This window comes from Tripterygium wilfordii, chromosome 13 (assembly GCF_013401445.1).
Source record: "Tripterygium wilfordii isolate XIE 37 chromosome 13, ASM1340144v1, whole genome shotgun sequence".
NCBI lineage: Eukaryota > Viridiplantae > Streptophyta > Magnoliopsida > Celastrales > Celastraceae > Tripterygium > Tripterygium wilfordii.
In genome coordinates, this window is record NC_052244.1 from 2,012,051 (window position 1) to 2,030,610 (window position 18,560).

The following is an 18,560-nucleotide window of genomic DNA, read 5'->3' on the forward strand; positions in this document are numbered from 1 at the left end:
CGACGAGTGTTGCTCAAATATACACTTCTGGAACAATGCAAAAGAGTGGCGGAAGAACAGAGAATGAAAAAAAGAGAGCATAGAAAGCGATTGAATCAGAATGGAAGTCAGAGTAACTCTTCGCCTTCATTATCCGAAAATTCCAATTCCGCTATCCCCCATGATAATAATGGGGAGGAGATTACACACAGGTCTATAGAGGAAACTCAAGCCACAATGGAGGTATGGAGTAAATTGGGATTATCAAATCCAGCCGATGATGACGAGGCACTAAAGTCTCGACTTGAAGGAATTGTTGTCAGAGAAATCCTAGAGTCAAGAGACAGGCAGGGCAAGGAAGTAACAGGATAATCAGCTCTGTGAGTATCAAATCATGTACAGGTGACTAATTATTAATGATTAGTTTCTTGTCATGGAATGTTCGCGGTTTGGGTAGGCCTCTAAAAAAAAGAGCTGTGAGGCGTTGGGTACAAGATAAAAAAGTTGTGTTGTTAGTAGTTATAGAGACAAAGATGGAGACATTTACTGATAGGCTAATTAGGAGTTGCTGGGGGAATAATTCCTATGAGTGGAGTGCCATTAGCGCAATTGGAACAGCAGGAGGTTTGCTTGTGGTTTGGGATATCCACGCGTTTAGCGGCACCCCTCTGAATCTCAGCCATATATATCTCTCCTTACTTGTTGCTGAAGGATGCCATTCTTTGATAAATCGAAACCATTCTCCCAGCCAGTCCCCATCTGCAAAGGCTCTCTTCAAATCCTCCTTTGCTTTGAAAGTTAATAGCACTTGGTTGCCTCCCATTGGCTTTGCTTCAACATCAATTCCATCATTGTGGAGATTCTCTTCCAGGTTTAACAAACACTCAAAATCTCTGATGTATCCCACTGCTGAACGTTCCAGCCCTCTCCATTGCTTAACTTATCTGTAGAAAAATTATTAATTATTCAATAACTGTGATTTAATTTTGTGCCAGGCCAGTTTGCTTTAATATGGTTCCTTGAAATTTTATAACTTTATGCCAATTAACGAGAGATTAACATACAATATCCACCATCATCGCCAACCAAAAACAATGATTTCCCAACAAAATTGAATTACAGAGAAAGAAAACAGATATTCATGTTTATTTGGAATATTAAAAGTTTAAGATGTACATCAATTAGTTATTGTACAAAGCAAGAACCTGGCTTTTCAGGCACAGCTCGACCTAGTCCGTCTAATGGAGCTGCCGCGACCCCTCTTTGATTCAGCAGAAACCTGAAGTATTCCAATCTTTCAGTAACTTGGTTTGGATCTTTAGCCAGCTTTTCTAAAGGTGTCCATAGCCGCTCTTCAGTCAGAGAGAGAAACCGATAGTAATGTTAGCTGGTGAGAAAGATAAAGAACGCAACAGTTTCATTTACAAATATTAGTTGCTTGTCAGCAATTCAATCTAAAGGTTGTTTTGAGATCAGAAACAATGGTGCTACTGTAGCTCCCATATCATTCTTATAAGGATAGAGCAAAAATACACTAAGCACGATGATGATGCAAAACAAATAATTACCTGAAGCTGCTGCTGCCCGTGGCCATACAGTCTGTTCAATATCTGACCCATCAACACGTTCACCCCACATACATACCTCACCCCCAAGTACTAATTTTTGTAGCTTGGGGTCTTTGATGTTGTTGAGTGGCTCGTTTGCATAGAAATTCTGCCATGGCGTTTTTACAAAGTCCAGATACCACGCATCCATATTGCTTACTATGCACCGTAACCCAGCTGCAACCACACGCTGTGCAGCAACACCTTCAAGCCTAGGAGGAATTGTAGGCACGAAATCAAACCCGACGGAAAATATTCAGGAATTGTGTTTGAATCGAGATTCCACATAGCATCCCACATTGAAGAATGAGCATGCAGCGCATCATGAGTTCATGACACATAAACTGTAAAGGTTACACTCATGCAAAGTTGGATATACCAGTTGTGCACCACAGTCTTCTTGTTCAATTTGTCGCCAAATTTGTTGAATGTCTCTTGCCTGTTACAAGTCCTCATTAGTAAATAAGCTGTGAATGTTGAACAGCATATAACTTTATCCATAAAACCCATACCAGTTCACCACTTCATATCCATGGGAAAGAGCAATGTTCTGTACTCGCAAGACAAAATGCTGATAAGCTTGGAGTTCATTCATACCCTTCTCTTCTAACCTGCATATAGAAAGAATTGTAAATCACAAGGAATTAAAGTAAAACAAAAACCATTAGGGACTATGGATAATGGATACTGGTAGATACTGTTAGGAATTAGGATAACCACAATTTCCTTTTCTATATCAAACAAAAATTATCACCAATTATGCGAAATCGTTAACTCCGTAGGCCCTAAATCTCTAAGCATCTTGAGCTCTCTAAGTAGCGAACTGATCTTTCAAGAAACCCGAGAAACTTTCACAAGGACAATTACCATTTTCTTACATGGGGAGTGTTCGTCCAGCAACCTGAAAGTAACAGTACAATTATGTGTGTGAATATATAGTTTTAAGAAAAATAAATAACACCGAATGTTTACAAGTACTGAACTTACTTGTATCAACTTCATCACCTCCCAAGTGAAGAAATTTGAATTTAAAGACCTTACTGAAATCTGCATAGGAAAACGATATGCCAAGTTAATTAAGGACTTCAAAGCTATCCTGTCTCCCGCAGGAATTGGTGGCAGTACCAGAAATAGTGCCATTTATCAATTCAAAAGTATGCTCCTTGCTGATATCAAGTGGCTCTGGACAGTTCTCTGATGGCCATAGATCAGGATAGCCAGTGCCCCTAAAGATTGAAACCGTAAGTTCTTCAGACATAGTCGCACAAGCCAATTTCTAAAGCATTGCCTTAATTTACAAAAAAGAAAAAGAAAAAAGGATAGCATAAGCATCATAAGACAACAGATTTATGCCCCTTAAACTTCCCAATCACGGTCATCTATTAACTTTGATTGTAATTTCATTATTTTAAAGGATTTTGATGACTCATACCAAATCGTAATGACTAGTTATTTTGAACATTGAAGTAAATGATAGAAATCAGTAGGAATTATCACAAACAGAGAATAATATATGAGCCTATCCAGAAAACAGAGGATGATAGTAGTGAACATGGATGAATACTTCACAAGTAACAATTTCTTGGTCAAGTAAAAAAAATTGTTAATGGTTAATACAGTTGGAATAAAAGATGCCCCATTTGCAAAACCTTCTGAAGACACTGACTGAACATGACTCAAAAAAGACAAGAAGCAGTACCATGAACGGGAATGTCCTGGAAGATCAATTTCAGCCATCACATTAATTCCTCTTCTCTGAGCATAACTGCAAAATCAATAGCATTCATATTATAAATAGTTACTTCCAACTTTGTAGGGACAAGATGACCATTTTCAATGTGTGAGAAGGCCTCAAATCCCTTGCCTCACAATTTCAGCAGCATCAGCCATGGTATATCGCTCTAATTTCGAATATGCACCCTTCCAAAGTGCTGGATATGAAGTTGTCTCCAATGGAAAAGATTGTGAATCTACAGTGTGCCAGTGCAGAACATTCTGTACAACAACAATAAAGTGAATCCATGATGAACTGGTTCAAACTTATAGTTAACACAATAAAATTAGAGTCCATATATCATAGTTGTAATGAATCTTCAAATAAAATATTGAAACCAGCAAACTCATCAACATGTTATCTCTTGAGATGAATCCAAGATATCAACACTAGACATGCTTATCAAGCCTTACATACCATTTTTGCATATGCCATTGAATCAATTATTTTCTTAATCGTTACCAGGTGAAGATAGTGTCGGCCTGTATCTGCAAATACTTATTCTTGGTAAGTCATAAACTCACTGAAACGAATGGCATAACTAAATTAAACGCACTGTAAAGAAGCATAAAATGTCTAATCATGTCATAACATGGGAATAAAAAGCGACATAATTACCAATCAATAGACCCCTGTAAGAGAATCTTGGCTGATCCATAATACTCCATGGGACCTTACGAATTTCAATTACTCGGGTCACAAAGTCAAACTGGCATATCTGGCTGAATGTCTGTATCATACCCAAGTAAAACATTATAAGAATCTGTTCGCTGTTCTTTAAAAAAAATCTGAAAAGCAGTAATAACTTCAGATAAATATGACAGAATTACCTGAAGTCCATGTAGAGCCCCATAGACTGTCTGAGCCTGTATTTAATCCAAGAAGATACAATGTAATCAGAGAATAATAAACCATCCAACATCATACAAAGATGATTAGTTGATACTGCCCACAAACTTTCCATTACCTACCTCAAGTTGTGCATAAGGTTCTCCCCCTGGAGCAGGGATTGATAGCTTGTATGACTCGTCAACTCCATATTGTAACTACAAACGGGAAAAAGATTGAAAAAAAAAAGAAAAAAGAGTGTGACTATATATAAGTCTTGGCGGAATCTAAACAACGAAAAAATTAAAGAAAAAACATTAATTTGAAATTATAAGTTATTAACCTCATCATTCGGAGAGGAGATGACGAAGTTAATCCCCTTGAGCAAGTGGGAATCAGTAGGAGCAGTAAAGCTAGAGTCAACCGCATGACCCATCCTCACAACATCAAGAAACCGAGTGAAACCATGTCTCAGAATCCCATCTTTGTCACTGTACTTGCTCCCTCCACCTCTTCTCAATTCAAAATCATTGCTTATGTAAGCTTTCTGGTCTAATTCTCCATACGTCGCTGACTTTGGCATAGGCCATATATGCAAATCTTTATCATACACTTGATCGAATGCCTTTGCCTCCGCCTCCGTCACCACCACCGCCACAGCCACAACCACACACCAAAACCTCTGCATTTTATCTACCCCACGAATCATAAGTAAAGACTAGCTTACAATGCTCACACATAGGAATACACACACACACACATATATATAAAGTGATTATCATTTGGGGGTGCATCCAATTCAAACCTCATAAACGTTAACTACTTAAGTAATCTTCTTTAACTTGGAATGAAATGTAATGTAATTCTTTATCGAAAACATTTTTCTTTGTTTTGTCTTGTTCGTTAATTTAAAATCAAAATCCACGCCTGAAACACAGCTGGGCTCCCGCCAACCTGTCAGGACCATGTTTTAGTCATGGGGCCAGCCTGCCTAATTATATTTTATTCGCCACGTGTAAAACTATTATGAATCCCTCGCCACGTGTAAATTTAAACCACAAAGTTCGGGTAGCCAGCCCCACCATGCTGTCCAACTATGGGTTTAAGGCCCAAAAGCAAAACACATGTTCAGGCCCTGTATATTGGGCCCGTTCTCAATATATATAGAGATTCTTATGATAGTCCTTGCGGATTCTCATGTTAAAAAAAATAAAAATTATCGAGTCAGTTCAACGAGCTCAATAAATTGATATATTGTGCTTTTAAGGTTTAATTTTGGCATAAATCTTAAGTAGTTGAATCATATAATGATGAAAACATCTCACCAACTCCATTTGTTTAGCTCAAAAACCAAAATGATAAACAAATACGAAACCACTTCGCTTGGTTATTTCATATTTTCATCGGATTTAAGGTCTACAGTACCTGAGGTCGAAAATTCGAACCAACCAGTTGAGATACTTCCTTGTAGAATTCTGATTCCGTAGAATTGTCCAACTTTCGAGCCTCTATCCACATGGACTTCTACCCAAAACCCAATTTTATTTATCGCCAACGTGGCGTGAGCTATTTTGACGAACTAAGATTTACACCCACTCAACAATCCAAAGGACATGTTGAGCTGATCACTCAGTTGTTTGAAGAGCATGTTGAGCTGGCGACTAACTGGTTATTTTGTTTTGAAGATAATTTTTTAAAAAAAGAAAACGAAAAGGAAAAGGAGACCATAATCTTCTTCCTGTTATAGCCTCTCACAACATGATTGAAAATATAATGATGCAGTTACAATCACTAAACAAATTAGGTGATTAGTGAGGGGAGAAAAGACAATATACATCCACTAATAGCTCCTTCAATCCATCCAAACAAGACCAGCCCCCATTATTAGATCATCAAACAGAGAAGATAACAATATAGCATGAACTAAAATGCAAGGATCAAGCACCAGGAAGGTGACTTCAACAATGAATATGAGAAGAAAATACAAATCAAAATATCTTATGATCCAACTTATCGAAGAGGGCAAAATTTTCATCAGAAAAACACAGAAGATCATGTTCAAGTAATTCAACTTTTCAAATATGAGTTTGATAAATCACATTTCAGTTACAATTACGTGTTAGGTGTATTTGAAACTGTGACCGATCTCAGAATTAGCATGGGAAAAATGTTTCGCTCTGATATTTCCTAATAAAATAAGCAAGTTACAGATAATGCTTTTATAAGCAAAAAAAAAAAAAAATTCTCATGTTTGGCGTATAATTTGGAAGGTGAGTTCATCAATCCCTGTAATTATTTCTTATACATCATAAAGAAACCAATTTCAAAAAAGGTGGAATTTCAAATGAAGGTGATGCAAAATAAATAATTACGTACCTGAAGCTGCTGCTGTATGTGGCCATACACTCTGTTTGACATCTGACCCATCAAAATTTTCACCACATATATATACATACCTCACCCCCAATTACTAATTCTCGTAGACTGGAGTCGTTGATGTTTTTGAGCGTGGCTCATTTAATTGCATAGAATGTCTGCCATGGCGTTTCGACAAGGTCCAGATACCACGCATCCATATTGCTTACTATGCATCGTAACCCAGCTGCAACCACACCGTGTGCAGCAACACCTTTTATCCTTGAAGGAAATTGTAAGCACGAAATTAACAGAAAATATTCAGGAATTGTGGCAAGCATGCATGACAGTACTCAGTGTTTTCTATCCAAAGCATGCATATAGCACTCTTTTGAAGAATGAGCATTAACGAGAATTGAAATTGAGCAAAGCCTTAACCATCAAAGCAATATATATATATATATATATATATATCTGACTCTCTCTCTCTCTATATTGCCGCTCGGCTGGTTGAACTAGTTATACTGCATTTACCGGTAAAGTTATGGTAACAATATTTAGAGCATCCACATTAGGTTACATAAACATGATATGATTCTTTATGTACAATAGGGAACATATATAGAGAACAAGTCAAAAAACACATCTGCATCAGATTACCTAAGGGCTCCCTATTTTAGAGAGTATGAATAGTCACTCTCGTAAACATAAAATAATATTTTTTTTGTTACTTTTTCAATCTCTTCCCTCCTCAGTCCTCTCTATGTTATTATTTTACATATTTTCAAATTAATTTATATTAATAAAATAATAAACGAATAGAAATAAATATTATTTTAATAAAATAGATAATATGATAGGTAATTTGATACAGTATTGATTGTATAGGATATCTATAAAATATGAAACAATAATATTTTATGTGTATTTTAGAGAATCTGTTGAAATAATCTGCTACGTGTACATACTCTTAAAAGCGATGGTTATACCTTCTTTAAGTGATTGAAAATCATTAGCTGCCTCGCACGTGTTTAAAAAATGTACAAAATTGGTACCTATATTATTGAAAGGATCCCTCTACACATCTAGCTAAAAATCTTCTTCGGAGTCAGATTTGTATTTGGACAGATAACAACAACCACCATCGTATCTTCTTCCTGATTTTTTGCATCTTCCTTCTTCTCCGTGACCTGCTGGACTCCTTGATATCCTGCGATAAAACTCACTCTTGAGAACATCTCTATATGCAGAATTTCTTGCCTTAACTCGAGACATCTATGAAATACCACACAAGTGAACGCCATCTAAACTACTCGTAGTTTTGGAGGGTTGATTACTTGACCAATATTTTGAATTTCTTCATTGCTTATCTTATCTGTAGAAAAAATCTCAATTATTCAATAACTATGATTTAATAGAAAATTCCGACCAGGCTAGTTTGCGTTAATTCGGTTCCTTGAAATTTCAAAACTGTATGCCAATTAACAAGAGATTAATCCCTTACATTCATTCCCCATGTGACCATAACATTCAATATCCATTATAACGAACTAAAACAACGATTTTCCAATACAATTCAATTACAAAAAAAAAAAAAAAAACACACACACACACACACGAAGTATTCATGTTTATAAAGGAACAGCATTGGAATATTACAGGGAAACAAAATAGAATGGACCACCGGCTACTTCTCAATCAAAATTAGTTATTGTACAAAGCAAGAACCTGGCTTTTCAGGCACCGCTCGACCTAGTCCATTTAATGGAGCTGCCGCAACCCCTCTTTGATTCAGCAAACACCTGAAGCGTTCCAATCTTTTAATAACTTGGTTTAAATCTTTAGGCAGCTTTTCTAAAGGTGTCCATAGCCGCTCTTCAGTCGGGGAAAGAAACCGATAGTAATGTTAGCTGGTGAGAAAGATAATGCAATGCAACAGTTCCATTTACATTCCTATTTAAGTAGCTGCCATATATGTTTTTTTCTTTCTAATACCAGAATTGACTACTACAAATATTAGTTGCTTGTCAGCAACTCAATCTAAAGGTTCTTTTGAGATCAGAAACAATGGTGCTACCAGAGCACCTATATCATTCTTCTAAGGATAGAGCAAAAGTACACTAAACATGATGCACAACCAGCTTCAAGTTGTTTCACACAATTCCAACCAGCTTCAAGTTTTATGATTACGTGTTAGATGTATTTGAAACTGTGACCTCAGAAAATAAGAAGGTACAGATAATGCCTTCATAAGAGAAAATTTTTCTCATGTTTGGCGTTATCTGTATAATTTGATAGAGAAACGAAGGAGAGTTGAACAATCCTGTAATTATTTCTTATAAACCATAAAGAAACCAATTTCAAAAAAGGTGGAAGACCAAATGAAGATGATGAAAAATAGATAATTACCTGAAGCTGCTGCTGTCCGTGGCCATACACTCTGCTCAATATCTGACCCATCAACTTTTTCACCCCACATGCATACCTCACCCCCAATTACTAATTCTCGTAGCTTGGAGTTTTTTATGTTTGTGAGTGGCTCGTTTTCATAGAATGTCTGCCATGGCGTTTCTACAGGGCCCAGATACCACGCATCCACATTGCTTACTATGCACCGTAACCCAGCTTCAACCACAAGATCTGAAGCAACACCTTCAAGCCTAGGAGGAAATTGTAAGCAGGAAATCAAACCCAAAGGAAAATAATCAGGAATTGTGTTGGAATCGAAATTCCACATAACATCCTACATCGAAAGAAGATAAGAATAATGAGTACAATAATTGAACTTATAAAATCTCTTTTGGGTTAATAGGTATCTAAATCTTGTAGTCCGCCCTACATTAATTATTAATTAACAAATGACTAGTCTTTTCTCATAAATAATTTACACTTTGTGCCTAATATTTGCCTATTTGGACAAAACCCACGGCCCCAAATTGAGGAAGTGTTTTTTGTTCTAAAACAGTTGCCAGTGCTTAGTGGGCTAGCATGCATGACAGTACTCAGTGTTTTCAATCCAAAGCATGCAACTAACACTCTTTTGAAGAATGAGAAAGCAATGCATCATAACACATAAACTGTATAAGTTACACTCATGCAACGTTGGATATACCAGTTGTGCACCACAGTCTTTTTGCTCAGTTTTTTACCAAAACTGTTGAATGTCTCTTGCCTGTTACAACAAGTCATCATTAGTAAATAAGCTGTGAATGTTGAACAGCACATAATTTTATCCATAAAACCCATACCAGTTCACCACTTCATATCCATGGGAAATAGCCATGTCCTGTACTTCCAAGACAAAATGCTGATAAGCTTCAAGTTCATTCATACCCTTCGCTTCTAACCTGCGTATGAAAGAATTGTAAATCACAAGTAATTAAAGTAAAACAAAAACCATTAGGGATTATGGATAATGGATAGATACTGTTAGGATAACCATAATTACTAGAACCATGCATGAATTAGAAACTAAATTAATGACATCTACATTTATAGGAGAATAAAGCCCAAGTTAATGAACCCATTGTCATAAAGTAAAATGAACTTTTTAAGTGAAATGCCATAGAACCTTAGGTATGATATGTATCAACCTGCCTCTTTTTATCTCTCTCCAGTTTCCAGTTAACCATTCAAGGATAAAGAATAAATGCATTCCTATCTGATTTCTGAATATTCAAAAATTAAAAATTTACTTTCAGAAGTCCACGCATCCAGCTGCTAATTAAACCACATAAACCGAATCATTAAATTCCTTAAACTACCATTTTTCTTCCACTGTCTCCAGATTTTTATCACCAATTTTCTTTTCAATATCAAAAAATAATTTATCACCAATTATGCCAAATCGTTAACTCCGTAGGCCCTAAATCTCTAAGCATCTTGAGCTCTCTAAGTACCAAACTGATCTTTCAAGAAACCCGAGAAACTTTCACAAGGACAATTACCATTTCCTTATATGGGGAGTGTTCGTCCAGCAACCTAAAAGTAACAGTACAATTATACGTGTCAATATATAGTTTTAAGAAAAATAAATAATACCAAATGTTTATGAGTACTGAACTTACTTGTATTAACTTCATCACCTCCCAAGTGAAGAAATCTGAATTTAAAGACCTTCCTGAAATCTGCATAGAGGAAAACGATATGCCAGGTTAATTATTGTCTTAAGGACTTCAAAACTACGTTGTATCTCACAGGAATTGGTGGCAGTACCAGAAATAGTTCCATTTATCAATTTAAAAGTATGTTCATTGCTGATATCAAGTGGCTCTGTACAGTCCTTTGATGGCCATAGATTAGGATAGCCAATGCCCCTAAAGATTGAAACCGTAAGTTCTTTAGACATTGTCGCACAAGCCAACTTCAAAAGGCATTGCCTTAATTTACAAAAAAAAAGATAACATAAGCATCATAACTCATAAGACAAAAGATCTATGCTCCTTAAACTTCCCAGTCATAGTCATCTGTTAGCTTTGATTGTAATTTCATAATCTTACTGGAATTTGATGATTCCTAACAAATCGCAATGACTAGTTGTTTTGAACATCAAAGTAAATGATAATAATCGGTCGGAATTATCACAAAAAGAGAATAATAGTGGAGCCTATCCAGAAAACAGAGGATGATAGTAGTGAAATGGATGAATACTTCACAAGTAACAATTTCTTGATCAAATAAAAAGTCAGTTGGTAATGCTCAATAGAGTTGGAATAAAAGATGACCCAGTTGAAAAAATGCCCGAGGACACTGACTGAACATGACTCAAACACAAGTTTCAAGCCCCTATTTTTTACTTAGGACAATTAATTGTGAAATGGCTGTATATTGTTTGACATTCTAAGTTGCTTCTATGAGAAAAGACAAGAAGCGGTACCATGAATGGGAATGTCCCGGAATATCAATTTCGGCCATCACATTAATCCCTCTTCTCTGTGCATAACTGCAAAATCAATAGCATTTATATTATAGATAGTTAATTCAACATTCAAGGAGAAGATGACTATTTTCAATGTGCAAGCAAGCCTCAAAAGTCAAATTCCTTGCCTCACAATTTTAGCAGCATCAGCCATGGTATATCGCTCTGAAAGTGAATATGCACCCTTCCAAAGTTCTGGATATGAAGGTATCTCCAATGGGAAAGATTGTGAATCTACAGTGTGCCAGTGCAGAACATTCTGTACAACAACAAAGTGAATCCATGATTAACTGGTTCAAACTTATATTTTAACACAATAAAATTAGAATCCATATATCATATTTGTAATGCAACTTAAAACAAAAGATTGAAACCGGCAAACTCATCAACATGTTATCTCATGAGATGAAGCCAAGTTATCAATACTATATATGCTTATCATGCCTTGCATACCATTTTTGCATATGCCATTGAATCAATTATTTTCTTAATCGTTTCCATGTGAAGATAGTGTCGACTTGTATCTGCAAATACTTCTTTTTGGTAAGTCATACACTCAATGAAATGTACAGCATAACTAAATTAAACACACTGTGAAGAAGCATAAAATGCCTTATCTGGTTGAATAAAATGTAATGAAATTAAAAGCCAGCATAGGCAAAATGTCTAATCATGTCATAACATGGGAATAAAAATCGACATAATTACCAATCATTAGACCCCTGTAGGAGAATCTTGGCTGATCAATAATACTCCATGGGACCTTACGAATTTCAATTAATCGGGTGTCAAAGTCAAACTGGCATAACTGGCTGAATGTCTGTATCATGCCAAGTAAAACATTACAAGAATCTGTTTGATTTTTGAAAAAAAATATTTCAAAGCAGTAAATCACTTCAGATAAATATGACAGAATTACCTGAAATCCATGTAGAGCCCCATAGACTGTCTGTGCCTGTATTTAATCCAAGTAAATGCAGTTTAATCAGAGAATGATAGACCTTCCAACATCATACAAAGACGATTAATTGATACTGCTCGCAAACTTTCCATTACCTACCTCAAGTTGTGCATAAGGCTCTCCCCCTGGAGCAGGGACTGATAGATTGTATGACTCGTCAACTCCATATTGTAACTACAAACGGGAAAAAGATTGAGAAAAAAAAAAAGTTCAAATCTATGACAAAGACATATTTTCAAAATCAAATGAAAAATTGGAACGTATATACATGGCTAAATTCCCCTTAGATCCTGTGTTTATGTCTAAAACCACATACACAAATCTCTGTTCTAAATTTGGGCATGCAAACCCCTGCGTTTTAGTACCAAATAAGCTGATAAAAGGCTTCTGTCAAAATTACTATTTAACATTATATGCATATGCAGTGCAAGTCCATGAGTGTGTTGTAGGCTTCTTGTAGCCCAAAAACACTGTAGCGACTTCCATAAGCAAGAAAACACACCTACGTAGATTTCCCCTAATCTCCTACGAAACTAAAAATCAATTCATCACGCTGCAATAGAAAATCCCCAATCTGCTGTTATTAACCCTAATTGAAGCGAACAGCAGTCAACATTCAATGAATTCGCATTCGATGCACTCCAGACATGCAACAAAGTGGAATCAAAGAAATCGTAAACACAAACTGAAGCAAAAGAATCGAAGCCAGGTACAATATTCACCGTGCACGGGCCAGCAACCCTCGAGGCGCAAGTATTGGTTTCATGTCAAGAGGCGGCGCGGGGCCTAAGTGATATTGCTCTCCAATAAGAATCGTGGTCACAGTGGTCTTTACTTTAATGATAATCGAATTCATGATATCCCGATCTAGACGAAGGGACATTTACTAATTAAGTTATCGTAGTTGGGGGTTGTCTTATTAGTATGGTGGTAGTCAAATCCAGTTTACCGGATTTTATGAACATGAATCCAAACAATAAAAAATAATAAAATAAAAATTATAACCTCAACATTTGGAGAGGAGATGACCAAATTAATCCCCTTGAGCTTAGAACCAGAAGGAGGAGGCTTGAAGCTAGGGTCCATCGCATGACCCATCTCCACAAGTGTAAGAAATCGATTGAAACCATCTTTCAGAATCCCACCTACGTCACTGTACTTGCTCCTTTCATCAATGTTGAATTCAAAGTCAATGCTTATGTAAACTTTCTGGTTTGATTCTCCATGCGTCACTGACTTTGGCATAGGCCATATATGCACATCTGTATCATACACCTGATCGAATTTATTTGCCGCCGCCGTCACCACTACCACCACCATCGCCACAGCCACACACGGCCAAAACCTCTGCATTTTATTTGCCTCAGGTAACTACAAAGACTAGCTTACAATGCACACACATAGGAATCACACACACACATATAATGTATATATATAATGCATAAATACATGTTTTCATTATGAAAAAGATTGTGTTGATTCCTATGTGTAATGGTGTCATTACACATAGAGACAGAAGCAAATGAAATTGATTCTCATCTTGGCCTGCTTCCAATGCAAACCTCTTTATCAAAAAATAATAATAATAATAAATCCTTTTTTTTTTGTTAAATTAAAATAAAATTGGTCACCTAAAACACAATTAATGAAACTCAAAACCATAATTAATAAGTAGTAATTGGGATTTATAAAAAAAAAAAATCCGGAATGGAAAATCCAGCTAAAGGGAGATTACTTAGCTGGTGGGTCCAAGGAGATTTTCGAAATGTTCGCTGGGCTCCCGCCAACCTGTCAGGACCACGTTTTAGTAATGGGCCCAGCCTGTCTAATTATATTTTGTTGGATTTTTTCCTTAACTTTTTTTGGGTGGAATAAAATTCCTTTCAACCCTTCAAAAGTTTCAAATATTTATTATGAATCCCTTGTAAAAAAGAAGCCAGCCCCACCGATCACTGCTATGCTGTCCAAGTGTCCAACTATGGGTTTAAGGCCCAAGCATTATTTGTCGTTAAATTAGCCCCAAAACATGTTCAGGCCCTCTATATTGGGCCCGTTCCCAAAGACTACTGACAAATACGATATGGGCCGATCTTGTTATTGTCCTAACTTGTAGAAATGTCAACATTGGTTGGTCGGATAAAGAGTAGATGAGGCCCAACTTGTGGCACCCAAGTCGGCCCAGAGAAAGAAGGCCCAACCCCAACTACCACATACTTCTCACTAAAGCTGAAAATAATCGTATTTTTTTATTCAGTGTTTTTTAACATAAATTTAACCGTCCAATCAATTGTTTATGTCGTTTTTTAGTTATCAGTCAGTCTTTTCTAACAATTTTTTAAATGTGTAATTTTTTTTGAAAAAACAATCGATTCGATTATCGGTGAATTCAATTATTCGATTTAGTTTTTAACCGTGCAACTTCGCACCGAATGCCATTACTAGAATACTTGCTTCCATTTGTAGTACAATACAAGGAGAGAGACGAAGGAGTGACAGGTCAATAAGCTAATAAAAAATCAGTGTCACTAGAGGCTATAGCACACACATATATAATATATATATATATACAAATTCCATCATGACCTAATCAAACATTATCATGAAAGTCCAAATTGGAGATTAAATTCAATATATATATATATATTTGATGAACATATGTCACATCAATGAAACCGACCTATTATCTCCTGCAAGAGTTAAATATGAACACCAACTATAGTATTAGCCAAATTCAACTTTAGTCCAGCGAAATAAAGAGGATAATCAGTTGTAATTAATGGATTCTTGATTATTTATTTATTAAGCCTCCTATTATTTTCTTTTTTATTAAGAAGTAATTATTTTATTCTATAAACATAAGCATATGCATGTATGTTAAGGAGGCAACTTCGAGTTGTAGTCAACAAAACACATTCATTCGCTTATCTCTGAAAAATACTAATAATTAAACAAAATCCAAGCTGCCTATATATAGAAAATTCCATTTTAGAAGGCAAACTTATACTTACTTACACCACTAAGAATATAAAAAAAAAAAAATACTAACTCCCAATTCACTGGTCATGCATAATGAAGAGACAGGTAGAATATGTTTGTTGGAATATTAATTAAAGCTCAATTATACAGATATATATATATATATATATGATTAGGTATATACATTGACTAATATATACATGCACAACTGGATGCAAACAAAAAGATATTAATATTAAATATAATATTCAATAGAATGATGTAACCTGCTTACCGCGCAGTCAACGCAAACATAATTGTATGTATTTATTTTGATTTGAATGACACTATCAATTGAAATCAAGAATTATTTTAACCATTATAATAATGAAAAATGAGAGCCACGAATATTAAGATAATAAATAAGTGGGTCTAACTCACCATTTAAATTATGTTAATCCTGGCCGAGTACGTAATTTCCTCTGGTTGGACCCTTCAACTCAACCGCCTCATTATCGAAAAACCAAAACTACCCCTACCACATCCAAGGGCAAAAAATTATTGTAAAACTCTCCCTCTTTTTAGTATAGAAGGAGATGGGAATGCTCGAACTTGGAACCTATATGAGATATTATATACATGAGTGTCATTTGAACTATTAACTAGTGGTTCTCATAAAACTCCCCTTATAAATCCATAATCACAATACTAAATATATGCCCACTATTCACAATGTGTTGACTGGGAGATGACTTATTCTAGCTAATGCATTTACACTTAAATTCATTACATTAACACCATGCTATATATGGATCGGGGTACGCTGTTATTTTATAAAAGGAGTAGAGTCTCCTTTTTTAACCTGACGATAAACGGTTCAACGAAAATTTTCAATTCATGTTGAAATTGATCCCTTTCTTGTAGGGGTGTTTATGATCGGTTTTTTGGACATAAATTTAACAAATCAATCTATCATTTTTTAGTCCTTTTTTCGGGTTGATTAGGTTTTTAGTCGAGAAATCTATAAAAAAATTTTTTTTACAAAATACCTATTGATTCAGTTACAATTTTGGCGTTTTTTTTGTTTTTGACAACCATGTTTAGATTCTCATAATGAGAATGGGAAGATTGAGAAATAGGAGAAGAGGGACAGAAGAAGAGCGACTTCGAAGAAATGAAAAGGAGAAAGACGCAAGATTAGAGGGATTGCTGAGGTGGCAGTATTTTAACCTTTAGATTAGAGAAATGGTTGAGATTAGAAGAATAAGAGCCGCTGCTCTTTTTTTTATAAAATAGCAGCATACCCAAATCCGCTATATGTATCCTTCAATAACATTTATGAATGGTTTCACACCAAAAATGATGAATCCCATAAAAATTGATACATAAATCTTAAAAATGAAAGAAAAAAAAATTCCGTTAGTTCAGTCCCAAAAAGAGCACTGCAAGATTTTTAAACCACCTTGTATACTTTCAATAAAAAGAACCACTTCCCCTTCTCTTTTTCTTTAACGGAAAAACTTCATCTCCTTTTCCTTTTTGCTCTTATATTATGATAACGTTCGATCAGTTCACTTTCCCCTTTTTTCCTTAACGCGATCAAACCGATTTTGAATTTTTTTTTAATGAAGAGGGGGATTCAAACTCTGATCATAAAAAAGATACATATTATTTTTATCATTTAAATTAGTGATTTCGATTAAATATAGTCAAACCACCCTTATTCCTTCAAACATATTTATTTGTTTAATAATTGGGAAGAACGATGGCAGGCTCGTTATTAAATGAACAATAGAGGTGCATTTTAATGTATGTAAGACTACTACTCAGTACTCACAACGTACTCGCAGGGAATGCGTGCTTCCCGTCCAAAATCCTATATAAAAAACACAAAGCTACCAAAAGCTCTGCGTGCCAAAAACACATGACTACATCCTGCACCGTCGCTGAAGGCGGCGCCACCACCACAATCGCTGCCATCCATCCCGATATTCTCGGAACACATATTTTGACACGCTTTGATGGGCCCACCCTTGCCTCCGCTGCCTGTACTTGCGCTCAGTTTTGTGCATTGGCCTCTCGGGAAGAACTCTGGACCAACATTTGCCTCTCTACGTGGCCTTCCACTGACACGGCACGTATGCAAAAGGTCATTTCTACGTTTCCAGACGGTCCTCGCTCATTCTTCTCCGACTCCTACCCTCTGCTGACGGTCGTAGACCCCACTGGTGTTCAACCGGTCTCCCATGGCAGTCCATCCGAATTAATCTCAGCCGTCGATATTTTTTATCGAGAGGAGCTCGTTTTCAGCAAAGTTGAGGAGACGGAGACGGAGTCCGGCTGGTTCCGGTGCTCGCCGTTTCGAATAGACTTGCTAGACCCGAAAGACACGGTTCCGACGGGGGTACCGCAACCGGACGCGAAGGACACGTGTGGGGAGCTCGCCGATGAGTTGACTCTGAGCTGGATTGTAATCGATCCGGTCGGTCGACGCGCTATGAATCTCTCGAGCCACAAGCCGGTTTCCGTTCAGCGGCACTGGCTGAGCGGTGAGGTGCACGCGCGGTTCGCGGCAATTTTGAGCGGGGAGAGGGGATCGTCTTCGGAGTTGGTGCGGTGCGGAATAGTGGTGACGTTTGGTAATGGGACCCACGAGGGTGGGATGCACGTGAGAGAGGTGAGCTTGCAGGTGGAGGACATGGATGGAACAAACTTGAATGGTAAGGATAGCTTGTGGATTTTACAAAAGGCATTGGAGGGGAAAAAGGGCAGAAGAATAAGAAAAAGTTTGCCAGAGGAAGGAAGGCGCAGACACGAAGAGTTTTTGGAAATGAAGAGGGAGAGGAAAGAAAGGAAGTTGAGGGCAGAAGCGACATTTGACATGCTTTGTGTGTCCTTCGGGATCCTCAGTCTTGCCTTTCTGGGTCTGTACATTTTGTGGAGATTGTAATTCATGGTTCCCTTCACTCATAAAACAATATTATTAATTTACTGGTCATATTATGGGTGGATTTGATGCAAAATTTGAAGCAGCATATATGCACCAAACACATATTTTAAAGTAGCATTACCTGGACAATTTTGGAAGCATTTGAGAATGCTATTTTTAGGACAATTTTAGCAGCCTTTCGAACATTTATCAAAATATCCTACCATTTTTTATTAAATTACCCACAAATTTTA

At 36.5% G+C, this 18,560-nt stretch overlaps 3 protein-coding genes across 5 annotated transcripts; 1 reads left to right on the forward strand and 2 right to left on the reverse strand.

The window, feature by feature from the left end:
* Positions 1-1,054: 1,054 nt before the first annotated feature.
* On the reverse strand, positions 1,055-5,002 carry LOC120013634 (beta-hexosaminidase 3-like). Its single transcript, XM_038865516.1, has 14 exons — positions 4,532-5,002; positions 4,332-4,406; positions 4,191-4,226; positions 3,979-4,090; positions 3,778-3,848; positions 3,451-3,581; positions 3,286-3,351; positions 2,712-2,812; positions 2,574-2,633; positions 2,454-2,487; positions 2,099-2,197; positions 1,966-2,025; positions 1,548-1,798; positions 1,055-1,331 (listed from the first exon to the last, which is right to left on the reverse strand). The coding sequence occupies exons 1-14, from the start codon at positions 4,895-4,897 to the stop codon at positions 1,165-1,167; spliced, it is 1,629 nt and encodes a 542-aa protein (XP_038721444.1). The 5' UTR covers positions 4,898-5,002; the 3' UTR covers positions 1,055-1,164.
* A 1,472-nt stretch (positions 5,003-6,474) lies between these two features.
* On the reverse strand, positions 6,475-13,933 carry LOC120012168 (beta-hexosaminidase 3-like). 3 transcript variants are annotated; one of them, XR_005471221.1, is made up of 15 exons: positions 13,428-13,933; positions 12,522-12,596; positions 12,381-12,416; positions 12,170-12,281; positions 11,915-11,985; positions 11,590-11,720; positions 11,420-11,485; positions 10,759-10,859; positions 10,611-10,670; positions 10,491-10,524; positions 9,792-9,890; positions 9,656-9,715; positions 8,953-9,203; positions 7,599-8,345; positions 6,475-6,825 (listed from the first exon to the last, which is right to left on the reverse strand). XR_005471221.1 is itself a non-coding variant. In XM_038863466.1 (14 exons), the coding sequence occupies exons 1-14, from the start codon at positions 13,773-13,775 to the stop codon at positions 8,252-8,254; spliced, it is 1,611 nt and encodes a 536-aa protein (XP_038719394.1). In that variant the 5' UTR covers positions 13,776-13,927; the 3' UTR covers positions 7,499-8,251. The 3 variants fall into 3 exon arrangements, 1 of the variants encoding a protein (XP_038719394.1); XR_005471220.1 differs by having other exon boundaries at positions 6,491-6,825; positions 7,599-8,418; positions 13,428-13,927; XM_038863466.1 differs by lacking the exon at positions 6,475-6,825 and having other exon boundaries at positions 7,499-8,418; positions 13,428-13,927.
* A 3,213-nt stretch (positions 13,934-17,146) lies between these two features.
* On the forward strand, positions 17,147-18,441 carry LOC120012377 (probable F-box protein At2g36090). The gene has a single exon (XM_038863778.1). It carries the CDS (start codon positions 17,185-17,187, stop codon positions 18,325-18,327), a length of 1,143 nt encoding a protein of 380 aa, XP_038719706.1. The 5' UTR covers positions 17,147-17,184; the 3' UTR covers positions 18,328-18,441.
* The last annotated feature ends 119 nt before the right edge of the window (positions 18,442-18,560 follow it).